General features: G+C 43.1%; 1 protein-coding gene across 1 annotated transcript in view; it reads right to left on the reverse strand.

Annotated features, from left to right (window-relative positions):
* Positions 1–27,178, reverse strand: part of LOC144828007 (neural-cadherin-like) — a 266,439-nt gene that overhangs the window by 43,369 nt on the left and 195,892 nt on the right. The window contains exons 20-24 of the mRNA XM_078686153.1: positions 20,593–20,777; positions 14,398–14,630; positions 9,852–10,129; positions 9,288–9,502; positions 1,991–2,118 (exon numbers count right to left, since the gene is read on the reverse strand). Coding sequence (XP_078542279.1) covers positions 1,991–2,118; positions 9,288–9,502; positions 9,852–10,129; positions 14,398–14,630; positions 20,593–20,777 — 1,039 coding nt within the window. The remainder of the gene's footprint in view (positions 1–1,990; positions 2,119–9,287; positions 9,503–9,851; positions 10,130–14,397; positions 14,631–20,592; positions 20,778–27,178) is intronic.

Genomic DNA, 27,178 nt, shown 5'->3' on the forward strand with positions numbered 1-27,178 from the left:
TCACAGACCACATCAGGGCCTCGCCTAACTGCTCCACAATACTCGACCTCAAGAACTAATGCCTCCTGGACTACCTTCGACCTCTATAGCGAAGAAACTATCCTAAACACGCTCACTACTCTGAATCTTTCTCATCATTTCACAGACTCCCTCCCAGCATCCCACCTAAAGACCTTCATGCCACTGCTAGTGCCCCTATAGACTAGGATCATAAATTCCTCCCTCATGCAAGGAACCATCCCTGACATCCTCGAAGCTGGTCAGGCATCTCCCATCCTTAAGAAAGTATTAGCGGACCCATCAGACCTGAATAACTATCGCCCAATATCCAACATCTCGACCCTGGGCAAACTACTCAAAAATTGTGTCCACATGCAGCTTAGTAACCACATAGACCACTTCAACCTGCTCGACCAATTCCAATCAGGCTTTCGATCAGGACACAGTACAGAATCAGCCATGATCCACATAATTGATGACGCATTACAAATACTGGATCAAAACAAAGCCTGCTTGCTAATCCTACTTGACCTTTCCTCAGCCTTCGATACAGTCAAACACGACAACCTACTAGACCTCCTGAAGCATAGAATGGGGTTATCTGGAACAGTGTTAAACTGGTTTACTTCTTTCCTCCAAAATAGAACACAAAGATTCAAGATCAACCAATCATTATCTAACTCCACCCCTGTCACTTCGGGAGTACCCCAGGGATCTTCCCTCTCCCTAACACTCTTCAATCTGTTTATGGAACCACTCACATTAAGGTCCAATCTCTTGAAGACATCAAGTCCCTTAACTCAATGCTCCAAGAAACACAGACCTGGCTAGCTAAGAACCATTTAAAACTAAACACACTAAAAACAGAATTCCTCTTAATAGCCTCTTCCAACCAAACAACGATCATCCGCGAGTGGATGAAGCACCTAACTGCACTCGACGGTCAACCTCTCATCATTGATTCCGCTAAATCTCTAGGAATAACCCTAGATAATAAGCTAAACATTTTGAAGCACATCAGCGTTGCAACAAAAGGAGCACATTTTCAGATAAATACACTGAGAAAATTGAAACCCTTAATACCCGCAAATGACTTCAAACAGGCAGTTCAAACTCTAGTAATTCCCAGAGTTGACTAGGGAGTGTCGCACTCTGTGGTCTACCCAAATCAACGACCGCTCCTCTCAGAGCCTCAATCAATACAGCCGCCAGACTCGTCACAGGCACCAAACGGAACTGCCACATTTTCCTGACCTTCATGCCCTCAACTGGCTGCCTTTTGAGGCCAGAATCCAGTTAAAAATCGCCTGGATGACACATAAGGCATTACATCACTAAACCCCGAGGTACCTAGCGTAGAAACTAGTACTATCAGGTGGTAACAGGTCTACCAGGAGCTCTAACAACCTTCTACTTAAACCACAACATTTCTCCTAGAAAAAACATACAATCGTACCTTCTCAGGAATGGCCCCCAGGATATGGAACGCCTTACCCCCAGAAACGAGACTTAATCCATCTGCGGCCGTTTTAAAAAAGAAGTGAATTCGATTCTCATGTCCAAATTCACTTGAACTTGTCCTATACAGTCCTGTAGTTATGCGCTAATCTCTAATTGTTCCCAGTACTGTATTCACATAATTCACTGTATTTATATGTATATGTTTGTATATGCCATTACCTATATTTGCTCTGTATAGCGCTCTGATACCCGCAAGGGTCTTGTTCGCACTATACAAAACCGCCAAAATAAACCACAGACTGGTTTCAATTAACTAGACGGTATACAAGGATAGGATCTTTGCAGGGTTTGTGCGTGAACTTAAATGCGTCAGGAAGAGCGCCTGCACCGACTTACACCGATAAGCAAAGTGCCTCCTGCTTTACTTCTACCTAAAGGTATTTTTGTTCCATGGAGTACAGTGAGATGAGAGTTAGTGGAAGAACAGAAAAAGATGTCCAGTAAACCTTCAATGTCCTGTGTCCCATACCTTTCCATCACTTGTAATCTGTATGTTATGCCAGCGACGGTCGGCCACGTTGACGTTGGACGGGAACCGAAGGACTAGCGACCCAGAGCCATGGCTGACCGTTAAAGATGGTGTGCCTCTCTTTAGCTCTATTGGAAAAACAAAGCATTATTTATCAAGCATTACTCTTTCTTTTGTGGCATTTTAATCTATAGTATAAAAGGTCAGTCTGCTTATAGCTTCTACAGTTATTTATATGCCTAGCTGGAATAACTTTGCTTTCCGATGTTTGGAACATTGAACTGTTGTAGGTGCAACTTTTGGGGCTAGCACATGTCCGTCGTAATATTGAGGCTTGCATTGTGTTTCAATTTTGTGCATAATAACTTTGGCAATATGTAAAATAAAACATTGAATCTAGGTAGACTTGCATCAATAGTTGGTCATTTTGCAGAAGTCTGTCTCTAACTGTAAAAGGATGCATGGCCGCAGGATTGCTAATGCAACCACGAGAGTCAAGGGGCACGAGATTAGGGCGACAGATTGAAATCATGCGTCTTATGCATAAAGGTGGGGATCCCAAGAATTAAGCAGGTGCAGGTCAGCAGAGCAAGTAGCCAAGGACGTGCTAGCCAGCGCTATATAAAACTCTCAAAATAAATAAATAAATAAATAATAGCACTAGAAAGTGAATTGTCAAGTTCATCAAAGGCAGTTGAAGATGCATATACCTTTTAATGTGATATAAATACATGCAAGTAAGTCATTTTTTACATGAATAACTTTTTGTAAAGCGTTCAAATGATTCAATGTGACTTACTAAAATGCTATTTAAAGGGTGTTATGTAATGTAACATTTTCTATGGCTGCACAGTAAGGATGACACAAGCAGAAAAGGCATGAGCTATTCATTTTTCCTTAATAATTTGCGCTAACTGTGGTTCGATTTCAACTGTACACTTAATTACGAGTCCTGGGGCAGTTAAATCTGTGAAGGAATGAAATATGTGATGGGTGGGAGGCTACATTTTCAGCATTTCTTTTCTAGTGGCGAGATGTGTGTGCGCGGGGGTGCTTTTAGTACCATCTTATCGACAGCCATCACAGAGGCATACATTGACCTCGACAATACCTATGCATTGACATGGCTATTAGTTCAACCGGAATTAAGTTGGCTGGTCAAATTTACTCTTCTAACTCATGTATTGGCAATGGGGGCACAAGAGCAATGTTGAGGTCACAGCAATAAGGGTATGGCCAATATTGGTGTGAAGGTGTTGTTGATGTTAAGGTATGTCGATGTGAAGGCTGCTGATGTGAAGGTGCGTCAGGCTAGGCACTCCATTGCAACGTACGGTCAGTGGACCGTTACTAACATTTCAAACGCTGTCTTTGTGCTTTACTGAAAAGTCTCTTTTTGAAGTGATCATCTCAGGTATTTGTAAGCATGCAAAACGACTTCCCGCCAATTTGAGTTGATATACATGGTGCTCACTTGGGCGTGGTTTAGAAAACCAAGGAAATCACCCACTCAACAAGGTGCTTAGGTTAAACACCTCTGGGTCAAACCAAGGTAATTGTGAGTACCCTGCAGGCACTAGGTCAAGACACACAAGTGGGCTAGCATTTTTATTGGGACAGGTGGGGGAATGCTGGGTGGTAGGAATTTTCTGGATCTCTACAGATTCCAGAAGTTACATCACAGAAATGCAAGGAAAATGTGTGATTTTAGGCAAAGTTTGAGGTTTGCAGGGCATTGTGAGTAAGAAAATATTGTGGGATCCATGCGAAGCACACTGCCCTGGACTTCCCGGGGTGTCTAGCTTTCAGAAATGTCTGGGTTTGGTAGGTTTCCTCAGGTGGCGGCCTACTCAAGCCCAAAAACTATAGCCTTTACCACAGCAGGTGAGTCGATATTGGGATTTAGCCTCTCTCTTCTGGCCCAATGTAAAAACAACAACCAAAAGAATCAAGTGTCTTCTCACTTGCCATTAAGCTGAGCTGTTTTAGTCTTTAGGGGAGCAGAAACACTGTTTAGGCTCTAGGGGTGAGGGTGGGATTTGATGTTGATATGGGCCAGAGCCACCCTATCTTTTTATTAAAAAAGTATTCCTGCCATACAAGCACCTTTCTGCCCTACCCGGGTAAATTGGGGGCAAATCCACTGTCTGCCCCAGGGGACAGGGTCAGAAAAACTGCTTTGTTACTTTTAGAGTGGGGGTGTGGCTAGTGCCAGACTGCAACACCTGTATCCAACCGCCCCATTTGGGATAAACGTTGTATCTGCCTTGGGGAGGGGCATGGGACAGAAACACACTATTGAATTTGAATTTGAATTTAAAAACATTTGTACAGCGCGCTTCTACCTAGCGGTTTCATGGCGCTATTGCGTTACGGAGGGTAGCAGCAGTAGGAGAAGGTTAAACAGAGTAGGCTTTAGTGAATAGGAAGGTTTTAAGATCCTTCCGGAACTGGGTGTAGGAGGGCGAGGTGCGGAGGTTGCTCAATGCAAGGTTGGCCCCCCCTCATTTCATTTGTTTTGGTGCTTCTGCATTCCCTGGTGTCTAGTGGGCTTTCTGCCCCCCACATGGGCAAATTGGTGGCAACCCCCCGGGGTGGGGGCAGACAGATTATTGCACCATTTGTGAGATGAAGGCATGGTCATGCCCATGGTGGGTAGCCCCCACCCATATGTCTAAAAAAAATATTTCCCCCAGGTACCTGCCCGGAGGCAGACTGGAGGGGGGTAGATTGGGAGTAATTGCCCCATCCGCACCCCTAGGGGGCAGAAAGACTGTTGCACTTGTAATATGGTGGATGGGATATTCACTATGTTTGTGATGGCGTTCTCGTTGCTGACGTACTCCCAGGCCTTCCCCCCACGCAAGATGATGTGATTGTTTGTGCTTCCAGGGTAGAACGCTGTCGAAGGTTGCTGAAGCTACAGTATGGCGGGAGCCCGTTGAGAATCTTCTTTCGTCGTCTAACTTTTGGCTGGGGTCATGGTGGTGCTGAGCTGTTGCAGTGACAGTATCAACATCAATAGCGGGCTGGTCTCCTTTTACGAGCCAAGAGCAGCAGCGGTTTCAGTTTCGGCTTGGTCCATGCCAAGACAGGAATGCGAGGTAGAGAGCTGTCAGGCGCCTTCCAGAGGTAAGGGAGGCATTCTCTCTTGAGGAGTCAATACAGTGCATCTGCCCTGCGCAGAGGAGGGTCCCTGTTCAGGCCTTTCCCCTCTTCCCCTCCCATACCTACAAGCTAATGGAAGAGAGTTAAGGTATTTTGAAAGTTGGACAAACTACAAGGAACTGCACTAAAGAAGAAATAGATTCACGTTAATGAGGCTTTGTGGTAGTAAAATAGCCACGCAAGGGTAGTAAGCGGCAAATGCACTTAAGGGGAGCAGGTGCTCCAGCTATGGGTACTACTTCACTTACTCAAAAAGCCAAAAGGCGTGCCACACAGTCACGCATTATTGCAAGTTGCAGAGATAAGACGTCTTCACACGGAGGCAATTTGCCTGTTAGCAGCATGGAGTCAGTGTCCCCGGTATTTCCGGTTATTTCTGATAATCTTGTATCACCTACAAGTTTGGCCTTGGGTTCAAGTACTATGTCTGGGGACACCGAGAGAGATAGTCTCCCCTGGGTGTAAGTAATAGACGGAGAGGGAGCGAGTACCCAACATGAGGCTACAAGAGATTGCCACAGAGTTTCTTGCTTGGTCAACCAGGCTACGGAGGAACAAACAGATAGTTGACAGTACTGAAAATGCACAGACTCATTCCTTAATAGGCGAAAGCAGCGAGATTGCTGAGGTTTTGTGCAGCACTATTGCAATGTTTACAAGAAAGCAGAGAAGGTTCCTGGAAATAGAATTGAACAGTTTTTTTAGACCATTACACTGCCGCAAGTGGCAAGCGAGCAAAGTGGGCAGTCTTGGAGGAAATTCAGGGCTCTGGGGTTTTTGTGCTCGCAAAAGCATGCCAAATAGTAAGGCCTGTGGTAGCGATGGCATTCCGACGAAAGTGCTTAAGATATTCCTAGTTAGTCTATTTAACCAGTTTAGATCTGAGAAAGGTATCCCCCAGTCCTTTAAGGAGTCAATAATTGTTAGCTTCCTTAAGCAGGATAAAAGTGCCAATAATGCTATTTCCTACAAACCAATTAGTCTGTTGAAATCCGATTACAAGCTATTTACGAAAACTTGGGCCTCTCATGTTAGTCCGCTAGCTAAAAGTTTAAAATATAAGGATCAATGTGGGTTTTTACCAGGCAGACAAATATCAGCCAACACGAGTTGTTTAATCCAAGCAATTGACGATTTTTCTAGCAATAAGGAGAAGGCCGCTATTTTAATGGTGGAATCGGAGAAAGTACTTGACCTGCTCAACCGGGATGCGCTGTTTTTTATTCTTAGGAAATTTGGATCTCCAGAGCCATTTTTAATAATATTATGGAATCTCTGTCAAGAGGCAACAGCGAAAGTGATTATCAATGCGAATATTGCAGGATGGATGGATCAACCCAGGTACACACCAGGCTTTCCCCCGTCCCCAATGGTGTTCATTGAACCACTCGCAATAAGGAGCTGGAGCGATGCTACAATAATTCCACCATTAACTGGGATGCTCAAAATCAAGATTTTGGCAGACAACATCATACCTTAAATCCGACATTGCAAATATCCAGAATACGTTAAATGCAATCACAGAATTTACCGGAGTAGGGTGTTATAATGTCAACCAAACAAAAACTGAGATAATGCTTTTTAATACATCTCCTAATGATCTTCCCCACAATTTCCAATCTCAATATTCAGCCCAACGACCTATTAGATATCTAGTAATTTATGTAACAAATGATTATTTTCGATTATTTCAATTCAACTACTAAGCGACTTTCTATCAAATAAAAACGCTGCTGGACAGATGGAGTTCTTTCCCTCTATCCCATATTTAAAGAGTGGCCCTTCTAAAGTTGTATATCCTTTCATTGGTACTTTTTTAATTTACTACGCTTCCCATTTATAATTAATAGATAGTATTTTAGAGAGCTTGATCAACTGTTTCGAAAATTCATTGGGAATAACAGGCACCACAGGATTAGCATAGCAGTATTGCAATTTGATAAATTACAAGGAGGACTTGCTTTACGTCACTGTCAAACATATTATCATGCTGCACTTTTAGATAACATAGCTCAAATTATGATTAACGCCGAAGCACTAGACAATTTTGGGCCAGATGTAGGAGCCGAAATACCGGTCGGTAACGGCCGATTTCGGCCGTTACCGACCGGTATTTAGAAATTGGCATGAAGGGGCCTTTATTTTACAGAATGGGTAAATTTACAGATTCGGTAAATTTACCGATTCGGTAAATTTACCGATTCTGTAAAATACCGAATCAGTAATTTTACAGATTCGGTAAATCCAAATGTAGGTGGGACTCTTCTGAGTCCCAAATGCCTTTCAGATTCGGTATTTTACCACCCAATTCAATTGGGTGGTAAAATACCGAATCCAGGTGTGCATGCACATGTGTGCATGCACACCTATGCCATGTGACAGACAGACATGCCCTTAGGGCATGTCTGTGTGCCACATGGCACACATGCCTGTATTAGGGGTGCTAGCGGGTGTCAAAGTGACACCCCCTGCACCCTGGCAGGAATCGGTATTTACCGATTCGGTAATTACCGAATCGGTATTTCCCATTGATTCCTATGGGCTTCACAGCCCATAGGAATCAATAGGAAATACCGATTCGGTATTTACCGAATCGGTAAATACCGAATATTAACGATTCGGTATTTCAAATCCTAGAAATACCTACATCTCCCCCTTCATATTTACCGATTCATAAATACCGAATCGGTAAAATTCGGTATTTATGAATCGGTAAATACCATTTACCTACATCTAGCCCTTTATTCTGCTACAAATGGCCAGAGTCAGTAACTGGACTATCGCCCTATTTAAAAATACCTAAACTTGAGGGATCTATTTAAAATGTGGGGAGTCCCGAATAGCCATGCCTTTGTTTCACTAAAGGATTGTCAGTCTTTTGGCATCCCAAATGCAGTTGTGGAACGTTCGAAGCGGAAGGGGTTCACCAGGCTAGGAGATCTTTATAATGGTGAGAGACGCCTAACATGGTATGAAATAACCCTGCGCTTAGTGGAGGCAGGTAGAAGCTTGGCATTTATTGGACAGCAGATAAGTAGCCTACTTTCCTCAACATACTCCATTTTGATCCCAGAGACGCATGTGTTGATGCATCTTTTTGTATAAAAGTCAGTTAATGGGCTTGGGAAACTGGTCCTGGTGGATGTATGACGTTACAACGCATACTTTTACAACGCCTACCTTTACATCGCAAGCTTTACAACGCATACCATTACAACGCATAATGCTTTTGGGCGCTGGATAGTGAATAGTTTAATTTACTATTCCAACTCCAGTCCCCGTGGATAGTAGGGAAGGTGTTGGATAGTACATTAAACCTATTCCCCATCCTAGAGCGCCCCCCAGCGCAATGCGTTGTAATGGTTTGCGTTGTAAAAGTTGCGTCGTAAAGGCACTTCATGGTAAAAGTTGCGTTGTAAAGGATGTTTCCCGGAGGACATGAATGGTTAATGGTCTACAGTTGGCTCCATAGAGTGTGGATTATGGGAAATGCTTCATTGTTAATGTACACTGCAGTGGAGGATTGCTTCCAAGTATTGGATCACGACCGTCCGTGTTCGTCACCAAATAACTGTGTGGCAGTGAATTAAAAATGTAAAACACCCATCGAGAAATGGAAATTGACTTGAGGTGCTGTCAGGGAGGGATGGAGGGGAGAAGCAAGGCGGTGAAGAGGTGAGACAACCAGAAGTCACGGAGAAGGGAAATAAGAAGGGATGGTGTGGGGGTAAGCACAGTGAAGAGGTGTATGGGTGGTGAGTTGTAATCAGAAACTGAAGAAAGCTGGAAGATAACCGAAAAATTTCAGAAAACAGTCCATACTCTGTAGAGAGCACTGGGAGAGGACTAGTAATGTATCACCCCTTTAATGTAGTATGCCTATAGTAGAATGAACAATAAAATATGCAAACAAAAGCCAAATCTCTTTATTAGAGTGAATGATAATCTTAGACACGTACTGTATTCTATCTGCAGCAAAACTAAAATTCAGTGGATCAGCCACTGTTTTAGAAACAATTCAATGGCGGAAGAGGCCTCCTACCTGGCTTTCTTCACTAAGCATTGCAATACGCACACACAAATCCCTCTGCTTCCAAAAACCACAAAGAGCAATAACAAATGTTCTGACCTAGAAGAATGAAATCTTCTGCTTCCTCTGGCTGCTGGTGGGTCATTGGTCCAGTGTAGAGTAGAAGGCCATCTGCTACCTCTGTGATGAACTCCAGAGATATTCGACTCTCAAAGCAAAGGCTAAGAGCAGGAAACCAGGCATAACCGTGGCCGGTGAATGTGCGTTGTGTCTGCTGGCATTCAACACCATAGTAAAAAGGCGGGCACTGGCATCTGGAAAAAGAAAGTGTTGCCTTGGTTTTAGTTGTCTGCTGTAAAACTGTTGCAAACACATTTTCAGATTAGGTGGATATGGTAGGAGGCATTATGGACATTGCCTTTTGTTAGAATATTTTACAAGCTGCTACTAACACTAAGGGCCTGATTACGAGCTTGGCAGACAGGGTTACTCTATCATTATATCCAATGGAACTTGTAATACGGCAGACGGGATATCTGTCACGTTTGTGATGGAGTATCTCATCCGCCAAACTCGTAATCATGCCCTGAGTGATTTAGTTGACATGTTATAATCTGTTGATAAGAAAAAGAAACTGAATCCAGTACGAAAATACGTTCTCACATGTAGCCCAGATGTGTGTCCATACAGGTTCCTCCGTTCAGGCATGGGTTGATAGGGTACAAGGCGCAGGAGAGGTGCTGACTTTCCCGTGCCGCGCAGGTGCACTCAGCTGTGGTGAGGACAGTCACTGAAACCAGTGAAATACCACCAGCAGCCACGACCGTCGGCACGTGCTTGAAAGTCTTGGTGCTGACACATCCGGTGCTATCGCTGCAGTTTGTACTGGCACACTCATTCACACCGATCTGCTGAATGTGCACACCCAAAGAGGTTTGTAACTGTGAAGCAGAAAGAAAGAAAGGACAAGCAGTAAGTCACATGAAAAACAATTGAAAAGATTGTAAAAAGGGGGGTAACTCAGTGCTGCTCTTTGGGGTATTTGAGCCTGGCGTCTTTCACAGGTTCAAACTATTCTGTCTACTTGTCCATGCCGTTGTGCAGTACTAATATTGAACAGCCTACAGTTTTTTCTTTGCTATAAATACCTTGCAGTGTAGTGTAGTTCCTATATTCCCAATAGGCTCTGCGCATTAGAATAATATATCCTATAGATGTGACATAGGACTTGTCTACTAGGTCTTTATCGAATATACTAGACTTAATTGAGAGTGCCAGCTAGCTCAGAGGTCACTAGAAACGTTCTCGAGTTCACAAGAAGGGATTAGTTTCTGACAACCGCATAAACATGACAACTTTGTTTCCCCAAGAATAAACTGATCTTCAGAGTCGTGGAAACAATAGATAGATATTTCACTCAGTCAATCGTGCATGCTTCGTTTCACCAGAGGTGCAGAGAAATAGATAGACGGGCGTTTTCAATAAAAAGGATTTATTGAACAGTCTTCTTTCTCAAGCATAAGAAATTAACTGCTACAATCGTAAGACTGGTTGCAAAATATAATGCAAACAATAAAAAAGAGTAGAATAAAATAATACTGTAAGAGCATTGTATGGTTCCTAAACCATAGATAAATACATACATAAATAACAAAGGCTAAAAGTACTCAATTGGTGCTTCTAAAATACGCCTACCCCGATGTACCTAACCTAAGCTTAGTACGAGGGAAGAAGTAAGTGAGGTGTAGTATTAATGTAGTATTCTTTTGCCAAGAATCTGTTCAAGATTTCCCTTAGGGTCTAATCAGCTCCGTACCTTGATTTGGAATGAAGAAGGTCAGGCTCAGGACTCGATTTCCCAACAACCCGCAAGGGTAGCTTGGAAACACTGGAGCTGGATTTCTCGGCAGGAGAAAAGACAGCGTCTCTCTCAGTGCGTCTGCTGGAGGGTCGGCTTCCTTCGGCACTTGCAGTAGCAGGGCGCGTCGGGCAAGTAGATAGGCGAACTGCTCCAAACCACTGTGTGTTTGTTATGGCAAGTGTGGGCATATTTATACCTTGAAGGTACCCAGTTTGACGTAAAGGTGGACATAATAACGTCATCAAAGAGTCTCAGTTCTTTGAAAACTCCATGAGTTCTTGGGCAAGTCAGTTTTCGAGCAAGAGGAAGTCCCTAGCTGCTGAAGCCGAGTTTTCCAAGAAATCGTTGTAGATTTTCGGAACTGGTGGAAGTAGCCCTGCCGTATTTGTACTGCATGAGCTATGTCTTGATACAGCAGTTCCACCTGGGCCACAAAAGAAGATACTGCAATTCTGTCTTTGCCAAATATTAACTCTGTGCCGTTCCCCTTTCTGAAGAATCCTGCAAAAGTCAACCTTCAAATCCCTATCTCTCCCAGATCTTGCTGACATTCTCTACTCCTCAAAGCCACTTCTTATGAAGATGATCTCTTAGATGATATTGTCCTTCATCAAAGCTATCTCTCTGAGAATGCTCTCTTACCCCTACTTACCGCTGTTTGTCAATTTCGCTCCATTCAAAAAATCTTTCCAGGCGCTCTCAAGACAGGCTGGTTCGTCCCACACTAAAATAAATCTAGAATAGATCCTGATGACCTCACCAACTACAGGCCCATCACTCACCTATCATTCATCGTCAAAATCAATAAGAGGACTGCCTACTCCAAGTTCACATCAATGTTAACCATCTCCTAACTACTTCAATTCTGGCTTCAGATCACGCCGCAACACGGAGAGCACTACCTTAACATCATAGACTATGCCCTGCTGACCACAGATAAAGATGACCTCTGTCTCATGATATTGCTGTACATCTCAGCTGCCTTTGACTCAGTCAACCACTTCACCCTAATACATACCCTGGAGTCTCAAATGGGATTTACAGGTACAGGCAATGTCCTTCACTGGTTAATCTTCTTCCTTTCCAACCAACCCAAGTTTATTTACAAAGGCACCTCCAGGTCACAAAAGATGCCTATACACTGGGGGCCGCCCAGGATACTGTCTTGTCATCTTCACCCTTTACATGTAGCCACTTGGTGCTCTTCTCACAGATAACAGCGTTGTGTATGCCAATGATACATAACTCTATTTGAAATTCTTCTCTGCATCAGGCATCCAACGCCTCAAACACTGTCTGCATATCCTCCAAACCTGGATGTCCAGCACCTACCGCAAGCTCAACCGAACCAAGATACCAAGACATAATTGCTGCTATTTGCAAAGAGCAACAAATGGTACAACATAAACCTGGCTCAATTATATGAACACTGACAGCTTTGAATACCAACTTTCAACGAATGCTAAGTCACTCGGATTGTCCCACAACACCCCGTCACCCCCCAAGGGAACGCATTGCCAAAAAACAAAGATGGTGTGGCACCATTCTTCTACAGAAAGTCAAACTCTTTTCTGTAGATGTTCAAGCCTTTGTACTCTTGCAGCTAGATGGTAGTAATGCCTACTCCATGGCTTTACGAACTTCACAATGGCCACCCATATGGGCATCCTACATATTACATGACGTCTCATCCAGAGCCTGAAGAAATATAATCACATCACCCCTATTCTGGTAAAACTCAATTTGCTCTACTTGCAAGCAGGTACCATCTTCAAAACCAGCTGCATCATTTGCAAAACCATCCCAAGCAGCACCGCTGCTCACTTTGCAGACACGATCACCATTTCTGGTGGTTCCCTGCACACCCTCAGCCAGGATACCATCAGACTACAGGTTAAGAAGTGTAAAATAGAAAAAAAAGACAGCAGGGCTTTCCCATCAATGCAAGCAGGATCTAGATCAACATCTCCGCATCCATCAGGACTACCCCAACTCTGCTCCAATTTAGTATAGAGTTGAAGACTCACCTCTTGAAATAACTCTAGATAGCAAAGCATTAACGTCCCAGAACCGAGCTTTCTATTGCCCTTTGAATTTATGCTTGTCTTTGATTGTGTAGTGATCCGCCACCTTTTGGCTTGGTCCGTACTATTGTAATACCATGTGCGTATATTGTATCTAGGACAAAAAGATCATGCTCCATTTCGATCTTTGCTAAAAAAAGAGAACATCAAATAGTTCTAAATTTTTCAAAATAAACATTCTACAATCCCTCCTTGGCCAGAGAAAACTACCTTCGGCTCTGACTCTGGGCAAATAAACCTCTCTCTATTTCCACCACAGTACCATGGTTTCCAAAAATAAAGAAGACCTCTTAGTCCTACAAACACTCGGGAGTTCCAGACTGGGCAATATAGAACCCACTGCTGGCCCGCATTGGCACAAAATAATGGCATTTAAAATTCGATCTAGAACAAAAATGTACCTGCGTTTTTTAGTACCCATAATGGCCCACACCACGATACCCTAGGGTGCAAATTTACAAAGAATTTCCCCTCCCTGCTCTGGCTTACGTAAGACTGCCTTGCACAGTGCAAGAGTGTGTGTGTGCTGTCAACCATAGGTTTTAGTGTATAAAGGGACTCTTTGAGTACAGTTTACTTTGACATAGTTTATCACATTTACATGTTTGTGCTCTACATACAGCACAAATGCAAAGTTAGAAACTTTTGGGAAAAGCTAAGGTTACTCATGTCTCAAGATAGCTACATTTGTGACCCAAATCCCCATCTACCAATGTCAGTAAGTAGGGATTTGTGAGAACCCCAAGGGTGGTTGAATGGGAACGCCCATGTACAAACCATAGTACACCGTCTTCACAAATACGGAGCTTCTTTCTGGCACAAAACATGCACAAGAAAGCAATTCCCAAAATCTACACTCTGCTGATTTGTGTTACTTTTGTGGTGCAATCCCAGTGCAAATTGGTGGTAAATGTCCTCTTAGGAATTTAAACAGTGAATAATATAACATCTAAAATGATCTACAGTCAGGGTATATGGCATTCCCTACAAGCGCATGAAAAAACTCCATCTTTAGCAAAAAATATATATTGAAAATAATGAACAGGACCCACATTTATTTGAAATCATTATCTGGTCAATGAAAGATAACAGAGTGCACAGTTTTCTTGTTAAGTTAAATAGTTCCCTCTTGAGTACGATAGAAAAACTTATTAGCGGCATTAATAACTATGTTACAGATATATATCAAGGATTTTCTCTTTGAGACTGTTACTCTGCAGACCCGTTATGAATTACGCAGCGAGCCACTGCACACACAACGTACCTGCTCTTTCGAAGCCGCTACGTTGCCTTCAAGTTTCACAGACGGGTAATAGGGTGAGCCATGAGCTGCAAACCACACGTCAATCGCACGTGACTGACCCGGAACATTTAAGACGCTGAACAGATATAGGTTCTCCATGTGGGCAGGGATGGTCTGAGCGAGCAGCTTCTTCAGGGTGTTGTACCTACTTTCTTTTTCTGGAGATTCAGATATAAATTCCTCAGCGGTCACACCTGCATAATTCAATGATAAATCTAATTAATGGCGCATCTTTCTTCTTTCACTGGAACAGGATATCGCATTGAAATGGTTGTAGTTAGAGGGCCTCAGTACCTTTAGCACTAAAATGTTGTAACAGTGCCATAATAATAGGTAAACGGACATATCATAGAAGATATGTTGGCGGCTAGGGTGCGTATATGTTTAGTGACAGGGACAAGTGCTGAACAGCAAGGATTAATATACTCAAAAGCTTAGAGGAATATATTGTATATGCAAAAACAAGATGTATAAAATATCTAATTTGTAAAAAAACCAAAAGCAAAGTGAGTAATGGGACCACACTTTTTCTTAGGAGCCCACCGGCGGTGCAGCTAAATGCTGTGGTTGCCTAATATCAAAATTGGATAGTTAAATTTCTACCTCATGGCTCTTTCTGCCACCAAGCTATACTTGCATGTCCTTTATCACCCCCACTTTATCCCTTTGTTACTGTGCTCCTTTACATTATTCATTCTTTCTTCCTTTTATGCCGTTCTCTCTCTTTCACTGAGCCAAAATCTAATGATGAAAATTAAGTCTTGGTAGTCCCACAAATAACTGTTATTGTCCACCTCCTGGAAGCACCTGCACAAATTAAGGCATGCATATACCAATTAGCTTGGACCTTGATACTGGTGGCACGGTTGTAGAGGTGCATGTCTTTATACTATCAATCCAGTCAAGAGATGATCCTAGAATCTCCCTTTCTCCACTAGATAAAAAATAAGGGCCACCTCATGTTTTGACACTCTGACTTTAAAATGTTTTTGGTGCATAGATCTGCGGTATCTGAAGAAGCCCAGTAAGATGAGCTTTAGAGTTAAAATATCGAAACGGATAGCGCAAAAATTTGAAAACCTAAATTGATGATAGCACCATTTATCTGTTGCATGACAGTAACCGTTTATGAATGGTAAAAGAAAACTAGAGTTAACAAACTTTGATACCAACTGACATTATTTCTGTTAATGGTCCCTGACTGGTTTGGTCAAAAAGGGAACTGTTTGTTTTTATATATAATGGTGAAATTCTGATGTAGGTTGGCTTAGGGAAAGGTGAGTGAAAACCAATGGAAATTATTTTCGTATTTCATCAAATTAAAAGATTTCTTTTTAAAGGTCTCTCCTGGTTGTAATTTATTTTCGGAGTGACCCATGCTAACAAAGCTAATTGCATCTTCAGAATCTGATTGGCAGCTTGTTTTAAATTTAAATTTAAATCTGGTGTTAGAATTTATACTTTTAATCCCTTCATGTACCTTATGCCATTCCAGGTCTGTCAGGGGCTCCTCCAGCACCCCATCCCACTTAGCTTGAATAGTACTGCTGTGCACCGGTAGGTGGTGTTGATTGGCTCTACACAAGAGGTGTAGCCGACGTTCCCGGAGGAGCCAAATACCACTGCTACACTTCAGGCTTTTGGGACATTGGCGGGGGCTTGTAGATTGATGTTGCACTTCTATAAGGCATTGAGGGGAGACATAAAATATACCCGGATCAACCCCGTTAGGTGCCCCAGGTGCGGGCAAGACGACGCCCAGTTTACGTTAGCGTTACGATGCTGTTTTTTTTTCGTGGTGTGATTGACCGGAATACCTCTCAGTACAAAGCTTAATGTGTCGATACAAATGTGAAGGAAATATATTGTCTTTTAATTCCTTTTCCTTTTAGGAAGGGATTACATCCGTGTGAGAGATACTTTTATATACCTTTGCAAAATGTAATGTTGGCCCAGAGTATTATACTATGCTAGCAAGGTTAAACTAATAAAAACATATTTAAAACAAAAAGAATCTTTGGGCCACCGACTCCCTCTGGCATGTCTTATTGCCCCATGAAGCCGTGAGGTGCCCTGGCTGGGTTACAACCGGCGGGTCTACCTCTGAAGTGAGCTGGGCCCTCTGGATCCAAGCCGACACAGGCGCCTTCTTCCATCCTGGCTCCATTCATTTCAGTGCCATCTCCAGCGCCGCTGGTGCTGCTTGATAAAAACAAGCGCATCCTTGTCCACAACTCCGAGCCAGCATTGCTGGTACTGTGCAAGTCCTACCAACCCCAGGACTTCTTGCCACTAGATAGCCACTTCCTCCCAGCAGTGGGAGATGAGGAGGAAGGGTTTGGTCTTATGGAGGAGGGCCCTGATTCAGCTGAGAACTGGTACGAGGAGCTGGGTGACACCAGTGAGCTGGACACTTGCCCAGACTCTGCCATAATTTCCTCTCTGGGCCTGGTTTCAGAGGAAGGCACATCCTTCACCACTGTGATATGCAAGGCAGCGGAGGTCCTTGACCTGCAGCTGCCAGCATTCAAAGTCAAGACCAATAGCTTGACCGAGGTGCTTCACCCAGAAGCAGGTTTCGCTAACTACTTGTTCCTTTCAATGAGCTTAGGCCAAATCTTGCATAGGGACTACTGTGCACTGCATGACTGCCCAATGCCACCGTCCCACCCCAGGAAACCAGTCTCCCTCTGCCAGCACCCCTTCCTTGAGAGTCTGGAGGTAAAGGACACAACCTCTACGGTCAACCCAAATGCGCCCCTGTCCACACCACCAGACAGGGAATTGAAGCAGCTGGACACCTTTGGGAAGCACATCTTCTCTTCCACCAGTCTAGCATTGCAGTCAGGGAACACCACATGCCTCTCGGGCTGTTACTCTCTTGCATTGCAAGACTTTGTTGCACATCAGCTTCTGATGTTGCATGAGGAGGGTCACTCCATTCTCAATCAAGCCCTCGTAGATGGTCAGGATGTAGAAATGTTCTCCATTATTTGTAGGGCACATCAGAATCCTTAGGCAGAGCCATGGCCTCCACACTAGTGCTGTGTTGTCATGCCTGGTTGCGGTCCAGTTGTTTCTCAAGGGATGTACAAGCTTCACTGATTGACATGCCATTCTGCAGCTCATGCATATTTGGGGAAATGGCTGACACAGTGCTTGAGCGCTTTTGAGAGAGCTGATCACCACCATATCTTTCGGACTCTCTCTATCTGCCAGGTCTCAGCAACAGTCCCCTTGCCCAAACGGCCAACGAGTTTGAGGCACCTATGGATGTACACTAAATTGGATGTACACTAAACCAGCTGTACCTGCTGGGCCAGCAACCTGCCAAGTCCTTTCATAGACTGGGCTGTGGATCCCATAAAGGACATGAGAGCCAGGCCAGGCGTACTGTCCAGCCCAACCCCTCCGACAGCCTCTAAGGCCCGTTAGTATACCCTCAATCCCTACACAACCTCCCATTGGATGCAGGATCAGCCGCCACCTGCCACATGCTCTGTGGTCACTTCCAGCAAGTGTATGCTTCAGCTTGTGTGGAGCTCAGGATATTCGATCTAGGATCCTGATGTTTCAGTCTCAATCCTGGATTTCGGTGAGACTGACTCTGAGGATGCTGGGTCTGATGGCCTTGTGCATCCTGTTGGTAAATCACGCCAGATGGCATATGTGGGTCAGCAGAAGGAGCTGAAGTTCCAGTGGGCGCAGCACCAGGAGAACCTCGTTGTCTTGGTCCAGATTTCGAAGTAGACTGCAAAAGACCTGCAGTGGTGGGTGACACATCATGATTACCCCAGCGGCAGACCCCTCTCTCTTTCTATCCCAGAGGTGACTGCGGTAACCGATGCTTTACTTCTGGGTGGGTCGGCTATCTAGGAGAGGTGGAGATCAGAGGAATCTAGTATAATGTGGAATCTCAGCATCATATTAACCTTTTAGGTCTTTTAATCTTTTAGAACTGAGAGCAATCTGCTTGGCATTGAAAGCCTTCCTCCATCCATCCAAGGGAGGATGGTTCAGATGTTCACGGACAACACCACTGCCATGTTGTATTGCAACAAACAGGGCGGGTCGTGGACCCTATGCCAGGAGACTCTACGCCTCTGGACTTGGCTGGAGCACCAGGATAAGAACAGGGACAACCATGGCTCGATCTGTTCACCATCTCAGAGAACGTGCAATGTCAGCACTTCTGAGCGTTGAAGTTTCAAAAGCGTTTCTTGCTCAGAGACACATTACATTTAGATTGGAACTCGGGACTCTTGTATGTCTTTCTGCGGATACCACCCTTGACCTGAGTTCTCAGGAAGATCCGGTTCAACCGGGCTTAAGTTATCTTAGTGGCTACAGATTGGGTATGGAAAGTATGGAACACCGAACTCCTGATCATGAACATGGGTCCTTCGATCAGGCTGCCCCTTTGGGAGGATCATAAAAAACTACAATGGTTCTGTTGGGAGAGAGCAATTGCTTATCATATTATAAATCAATCATAAGATAGCACATCTATTCAATGCAGTTGGAACACGAACAAACTGGCAAATTAGTGCTTGCAAAAGTATTATTTTATATTAAACAGTATTCATGTATATTTACAGGTATTTACAAGGCTGTCAATATTCAATGCAATATTGGAGTGACATATATTATAGTGACAATGAGTGCTCAGTGATAGTGGTGCAGTGCATATCATATGAACAAGGGTGAAAGTAAATAATGTACAAGTTAGCAAGAGAAATCCAGCTAAAGGTGGTCAGAACAATGAAGAGGACAACATCTCTGGTAAATAGCACAATTGCTTATCGTTTGAAACAAAGAGACTTGATAGAGCCGAGTGACAGCCCATTATGGGGGTAGATTCCCTTGGGCGTCTCTCGCTGAGTGAAGGTTGCCGGAATGTCTGAATGTTTCAAGAAGGCTCTGAATTATTGATACATTTCAGGTAGTCTTTAAGATCTAACCCTGTGGTGTCATGAGTGGGCAGTTAGGAAGTAATCAGCCAGTGCCTGAGGTAAAACGAATTAAGATCCCCAAATATTTGCAAGTCATAAGTCCTGGCAGTCCGCGTACACTCCGAGGCAGTCCTTTGGGAGGATCAGCAGCAAGACAGGGTTTTGCACCTAAGCCTGCATATTCTGCACCTTCGTGCTCGGAGTTTGAATGGCGGGAGTTGAGAGTCTTCGATCTCCCTCTCGAGGTCTGTGATGTCATCTTGGCAGCCAGGCGTCCCTCCACCAAAACATCAAAAATTAGAAGGAGGCTGGTGCTAGCAAAAAACGTATATTTAGCAGAGAGCTGGTACATACAGAAACAGGAAGGGATACACATCTAGTGTAAGGTGAGATAGGCCGCAGACTGAGGGAATAAATTGCATTAAATAAAGATGTTTAGCTATGGAGTTTGACATCCCCACTATATATATTAGCAGTGAATGAGTATTATAGGGGTGTATTTCCGTCCAGGTCAGTTTTGGTTTATAAACTGTGGAACTACCAATAGTTTGGACCTCTGCTCTAGCCATCCCGCCTAAATTAGCAAAGCATCATATCTAGCTATTGTCATTTGCGGATGGTACAGTGATTTGAGAATATAACCCCTGGAAATATGATTGAAAGCTCTTAGCTGCTACTGCAAAGGCGAGACCTATTGGAGTTGCTAGTGCTTGTTTAAATTATGGCTTAGCCCAGAAAACAAGCATTTTTCTGACATATATTTGCACATTGGCGGTGGGCACCTATTGCATAGAGTCTCATAGGACTCCCTGTAAACACCTATAATATGTTGTTGGCAAGAGTCTTGGTATGTAATCTGGGTAACTGGATATGTTCTATAGAAAAGGAAACAGTATTGGCATTTGGATGACACTTAAATTCTTCAGAGAAGCACGTAAGCACTATACCTTTTGTAAAGGTCAAATAGTATTTTCAGGATCGCTACAAATTAGAAATAGACAAAAAGAGATGCGGAGTCGGCTTTTCACACATGCTTAAGTCACATACAGTGCTGAGCAGAATAGCGTAGTACAATGGTGTTATGTGAATGAGTTGGATGTAAAGTCACTGTATGTAAATTTGTAAGAAAATATATATCTAACGTGGATATCCTGAAATTCTGGCACAGTTCCGTCCTCTCTGCACTCTTTACACTGCGACCTACCTGAAAATCTCAGGGATCCCGCATTGCGAGCTGCTTCGGATGAGATTTCTTTCACCACAATCTTCACGGTAGAAACCACATCAGGCCAGAAGCCATCTATGACTTTCACCTTTAAGTGGTAGACTCCTGGGGCTACACCCTCTTTGATGCTGAGTTGACCTGAGTTTTCACTGAGGATGAAGTGCCTAAGACAGGTTTTGAGAAAAGGGCAAACTTTAGGAAAAGCATCACAGTGTAATTTTAATGCCAATCAGATTCCGAAGATGCAATTAGCTTTGTTAGCATGGGTCACTCCAAAAATAAATTACAACCAGGAGAGACCTTTAAAAAGAAATCTTTTAATTTGATGAAATACGAAAATAACTTCCACTGGTTTTCACTCACCTTTCCCCAAGCCCACCTACATCAGCATTTCACCATTATATATAAAAACAAACAGTTCCCTTTTTGACCAAACCAGTCAGGGGCCATTAACAGAAATAATGCCAGTCGGTATCAAAGTTTGTTAACTCTAGTTTTCTTTTGCCATTAATAAACGGTTACTGTCATGCAAGAGATAAATGGTGCTATCATCAATTTAGGTTTTCAAATTTTTGCTTCATCCGTTTCAATATTTTAGCTCTAAAGCTCATCTTACTGGGCTTCTTCAGATACCGCAGACTATGGATCTATGCACCGAAAACTTTTTAAAGTCAGACTGTCAAAACATGAGATGGCCCTTATTTTTAATCTAGTGGAGTAAGGGAGATTCTAGGATCATCTCTTGACTGGATTGATCGCTACATTCTGCTGTGATTGCTTTCCATGGCTAATGTTCGCCATATCTCAGGGTGCCACGTCTATGAACAGGGAACTCTCAGCCATTTGTAAAACTGAGCTATAGACAGACAGACTACAGTTAGCATACTGGTAATTAGTTTCTATATGTATGATCAAAGAGGGCATTCGTTCTGAGGTCCGCCAGTCCCAATATACTCTCTAGGCGGTGCAATGGCAATAATGCCTCTGTAATACTAGGTACTTTGTATAACATTTGCTTCCTGAATATCTTGCTATATGGATAGGTCCTGTTCACCCCTCTGCTCATCAGGCCATCAATACTAGATGAACTTCCAAGGAATAGTTTGCTCAGGTGGCCCATGTCAAATACCATCCACATATCACTCTGTAAGCCAAAGCATTATTCTGCGCTTGGATGTACTTAGCAGAGTTAGCTATTTTGTTTTTATAAATTCCCTAATCTCTGAGTGGGTACATAACAATCTAGCTTCCTCTCCAAGCATTACAATTTATTTAACATTTTTGTGAGAACCAATACCTTCATTGTGGTATATTATAAAAAAAAAAAATTTAATCGGAAATATTTATATCGCTCAACACAACAAAATATAATCACGTTTGATAAACAGTAAATTCAATAATTTCTCTTCTGCATTATTAATTTGGAACTCTAAGCCATTTGATAATGCACTATGCAAAAGTACTACATTCTTTCAATTGAACGAAGGTACTACACTCCCCATTACCCTAGAGTATTAGTTAATTACAAGGATGAAGAAAAATATCTTAATTATTATTAGTTGCGAGCATGAGTTTCTGTGAAACAGAATGCATATTTTGGGACTAGGTGAAGGGCACGACTTGACGCTGGTGTGTGTTCTTTGTACTGGTATAGTTCCTGTATAATGCTGGGTCACTGCTGGTGTCGTCTCACTTCTTCTGTCACTACCGCTCTGGTTCTAGTCGGCACTGCCAATCTCCATGACAGACTGGTCAATCCTTCAAAACCGCCACCAGCTGGTCACGAGGAGCAGGACTTGCTGCGTGGGATTCTTCAAATGTAGACAAAACACGAATGTCGCAGGAGGTCAAGATCAACACTGTCGCAGCTAATGTATGCCTGTTTGGCAGAAACCTGTGAAAAGTCTTGGAGAATGTATTTTGTGAAGCTGGCAGTGATTCAACTGAGGTTAGATGTTGCTACATCAAGTTCAAGATACAGGGCCTCAAAGTACCTTATATAATGGCTACCAGATATAACAGTATCAATGTAGTGGGTTAGTGAGAAAGAGCGGAAAGCCCCGGTATAGGCCGCTATCAGTCGCAATGGAAGGACCCTGTGGAGTGGGCACTGTTCGATCCACCGAGTAGAGGGCCCTATAGTGGGGATGTGGGGTGCTACCTGTGCAATTGCCTCGATTCATCATGAGGAATCTTAGCACATACAGCGTATTGACTTTGAATAGGCCCAGTGGAAAGCCACAGGGTCTTGGTGTAGTTGAAGCAATTAATGTCCATCTTATCACTCTACAAAAGACACATTTTTCATGGAATGGTGCTGCTAGACTCCAGAGGAGGTACAGGGGTCAGCTGTTGGAAGACAATCTTTGCCCACAAGCTCAAATGCACATCAGACTCTGCCTTGGATAAGAACATTTGATGGAAAGGGCCAAACATGCATGTCTGATGGAAGAGTTATGGTGCGTGTGGAGGTGCAATCATACATCACCAGGATGACCATAAACCACAGAAAATGGTGGAATGGCTACTTTACAGTGAAGCTCCTAAAAGTGAGCTGAGTTAAGAATGGCTAGCTGACAGTCTCATTTGGAGATATCAGTTAGATTTTGGCTAACTACTGCAAACTACTATACACACAGCCATTCTACCTCATCCAGACCACATCTAAGGATTTCTGACTGACACACCTCTCCCTCGCCGGGTAGTCTCAGGCACCTGTTCCATTTGATGGCCGGAATACCAATGTATGGCATCCTCTGTTCAGTCAACTATCTGAACACCAAGAGGGCCTTCAATATAAGAAGCTGGACATACCTGTACATGGCACTACCTGAGATGAATATTTGCCTGCAGATGACGAGATAAATTCACCTTTTGCATACTGACTTGGTGGCCCATGCCATACTAGCACATAATCTCACCCCATTGGCATACTGAACCGGTAACTTGGGAACTTGGCATGGCTCTATATTGTTGCTTCAGATGTTTGAACAGACAATGGAACTGATTGCCTGCCTTGTTCAACAGCGGGGTTTAGTCGGGTCTGAATCTGACTCAAGAGAAACATCTGCCCCTTAGAGATGTAGTCTGTGGAGAACCTTGGTTACTTGCCAGATTCTGGGTAACTTAGGCCAAATGTTACCTCTTCCCAGTGTGTAAGGCATCCCTGGTGAAGCATAGGTTGGAGCATCTTTTTCAGGGTTTCTGAATCAGAGCAATTGGTACCATATGCATACACCTTTTGGAAGATGCTTTCCCTGTTAGTGCTAGGTAGAGTTGCCAACACTAAAATAGCGGCCTTCCACCTCTTCATGTACTCCTGCCAGAATTTGCTAGTTATCCTTACGCCATCACTTTTCAGCCAATAAGTCTTCCATGTCTCATATTTCATATATTGTTGTGCAATGTAAAAGGTGGCACTAGACAAACTCATACTTCTGCTGACTGGTGGCAGGCTGGGCGGTCCTGACCCGGAACTGTACTACTTGGTTGCGCGGCTCCATTTTAATGCCAAATGATTGTCAGGCCCATGGCTTTATTCAGAGATAGTATTGCTTGGCAACCTCTACCCTTGTTCCGTAACTGGTGATGATGACTCGTTGCTCGAGACAGTGCTTGAAGAGACCAAAGTCTACGCTGGTCTATGTACCAGCTACCCCGCTGTGGGACTTCTCAACTTTGGCAAAATTGCATGAGTTATTCAAGTGTTCATATGGACTTGTAGAAATCACACTTGTAGGTGACCTCCATACATTTGTCATAATGTGTTCTTCCACTAATATTGGACTGAGCTGCTTCATTCCTGCAGGTCTGATGGCCAGCAACTTGGTATGTCCCACCTCACCTGGCGCATCGGCACACATGAATCCCCCAATCACGGTGTTGTATAGACCCTGCTAGATGTGGGAGAATGTAGTGAAGTGGTAAGACTTTTGGACTGGGCACTGAAGGTTATGCAGGGCCTTAAGTTATATTATCTTCTGAATGGGTTAAATGGTTCGAGAATATTGATAGAGATCTGGCAGTTGAAGAATGGGGGAGGATGGTGGCCCACCCCACAAAGATCTTAATACATGCTTCAAGTTTGTTCAATTTAATTCTCTACAACACACCTAATCATACCTGTCAGACTCTACATGATTTTTAGTTCACCCTCAGCTGCCTTATCCTAGGTGCTGTGCTTAGTGTCTTGACCTCCTTCACAGGAGTACCCAGTGTTAGTGCCCTTTTCGAAAAGGTGACAGATAAGGTGACTTCTTTAACTGTAAGGTCACATCTGCTTGATCCCAATTTGTGTATTGTGTGCTGGATGACACCCCAAATAGTATACAAGTGTAAAAATGTTGGTTAGGTGCCAAACTCAAACAAGTCAGAGTTTCCACCCACCACTACTGGCTGCACGAAGGACACCTATAACTGGGCTACTTCTGAGTGCTCTGCCCTTATGGCCAAGGTAGGGACTCTGGAATCTACACACTCACCGGTATGTGGGAGGCTGAGCTCTCCAGGGACTCTGAAAACAGACCCACATGGATAGACAATGTAGCCTGTCAATACAACATGGTCAGTGATACAGCTCTGTTGTGCAGACCATTATTGCCAGAACTCCAGTGACTTTGGGTATGATGTCCCCAGGTTTGGGTGGATGTCATGAGCACTAGAGAGAGGAACCTGCTGGAATCATGTATTATGTCTGAGTATTAACTCTAATATCCATCAGTGCACCATGCCCTTAATGCTGATAGAGCCTACCATTTGATCTGTGCACTCATGTAAGTGTGTGTTATAATTTATTGAAAATAATATTAAGAAACAATAGAAGCCTGATTATTGGTATATCAAAAGAAATAATAGCATAGTTTAGTCGACATGGTCAGAGAATAATTGGCTATTTGCTAAGGTAATAATATCTAAGAAAATGTATTTGATGAATTTAAATTTTAAAAAAATATTTAAGAATGGACTAACAATCGGTCTCTACCTTGGTTTTATAGATACTCTTTCCTCATTTCTTCTTGACACTCAATCCTATATTGCTGTGTCGATCTACTAGATTAATTTACTATGTAATACTGACAAAGGGGCATTAAACATAAATGCTTGAAATTCTCTGCAGAACTATCTGACACATTACAATTGGAAGCTCTAAATCTTTATGTAATACAACTGGTTTAAATTATTATTGAAAGAAAGTCTAAATGTGTCGTTAACACATATTTAATTTAACTATTCATAGACGCACAGACTCCATAATTGTGCCCTAAAGATGAAATGTTAATAATCATTTCATAAGCAAGCTCGAATGAGAGAGACAATTGCTGACCTTCCATATTCTCGACTATATTTCCTAAGTGGTTTCATTAAGACCAGAACTAAGCTACATATTTTAATAATAGGTACTAATCAGATAATTCACAAAGTAACCAAGGGGCATATTACCAAGCAATAGCGATAATTATCGCTATTGCTTGGTTAGAGACAAAAATGTATCGCCGACCTGCAGCGATTTTTATCGCAGATAAACCTTGGTATTACCAAGGTTTATCGCAAATGCGATAAAAATCGGCCGCAATGCATGAATATCGCTGAAAAGTCAGCGATATTCAGGCATTACCGAGCTAATGCTCTTAGCCATGTTATCCACCTCCCATTGGATAACATGGCTAAGAACTGCTCAGGGCAGGTGTTAGCTTTTGGAGATATTCGCGCTTAGCGCGAATATCTCCAAAAGTTGGTAATAGGAGATACCGATGTTAGGAACTGTTTCCAGTCGCTAACATCTTGGCACGCCCACTTTGCATGTCATTAGTGATAAATTTCTCTGACATGCAAAGTGGGGCCCAAGATGGACGCTATCTCCTACTAGCTGTCGCTAACTGGTGTTAGCGACAGCTAGGTAATAGGGAGATAATTTTATCTCCGCTTTCTTGGCTTTTAAAGCCAAAAAAGTGGAGATAAACCCCCTTGATAATATGCCCCCAAGTATCCAAGCTATACAAAAGCGTTAATGTCTTACAAGACATTGACTTTTGATGTCTTACAAAACATTGACTTTTGACATTCTAATTTGTTTTAAATGCATATTGACTGAGCACCATTATGTTGGTATAACAAAGGTTTTTCAGTGGCTAGTCATAGTTCATCTGTACTGCTAGCTGTGCCAGCTGATAGTGTAACCCTTCAGAAAAAATGGGCAACATCATTTGCATTCATCATAGTATTTGCTTCCTGCCACAAGATACCCTAATTCCCATGCAACCATACATAGCGCAGGAACAGCAGCCCGCATTCCATATGAACACACAAGTCTAGACACGACTACACTCGAATGGCATTTTATATACCAGCTACACATTTCCTTGAGTATTTGATATCTCCTTTTCTTTTGATTTTATTTTGTTTTCATTAGTTGTGGTCTAAATGTTGGAATAAGAAGATATCTAGTAACCCACTATGGCATATATCTAATCTTTTTCACCCATGAAACATTATGTGTTACGCTCTCAAAGTAGAGCTACGTATGGGCCGCGCACTCCTGTGTACATTGTTATATTTGCACATTGAT

Source organism: Lissotriton helveticus, chromosome 4_1, assembly GCF_964261635.1.
Source record: "Lissotriton helveticus chromosome 4_1, aLisHel1.1, whole genome shotgun sequence".
Lineage (NCBI taxonomy): Eukaryota > Metazoa > Chordata > Amphibia > Caudata > Salamandridae > Lissotriton > Lissotriton helveticus.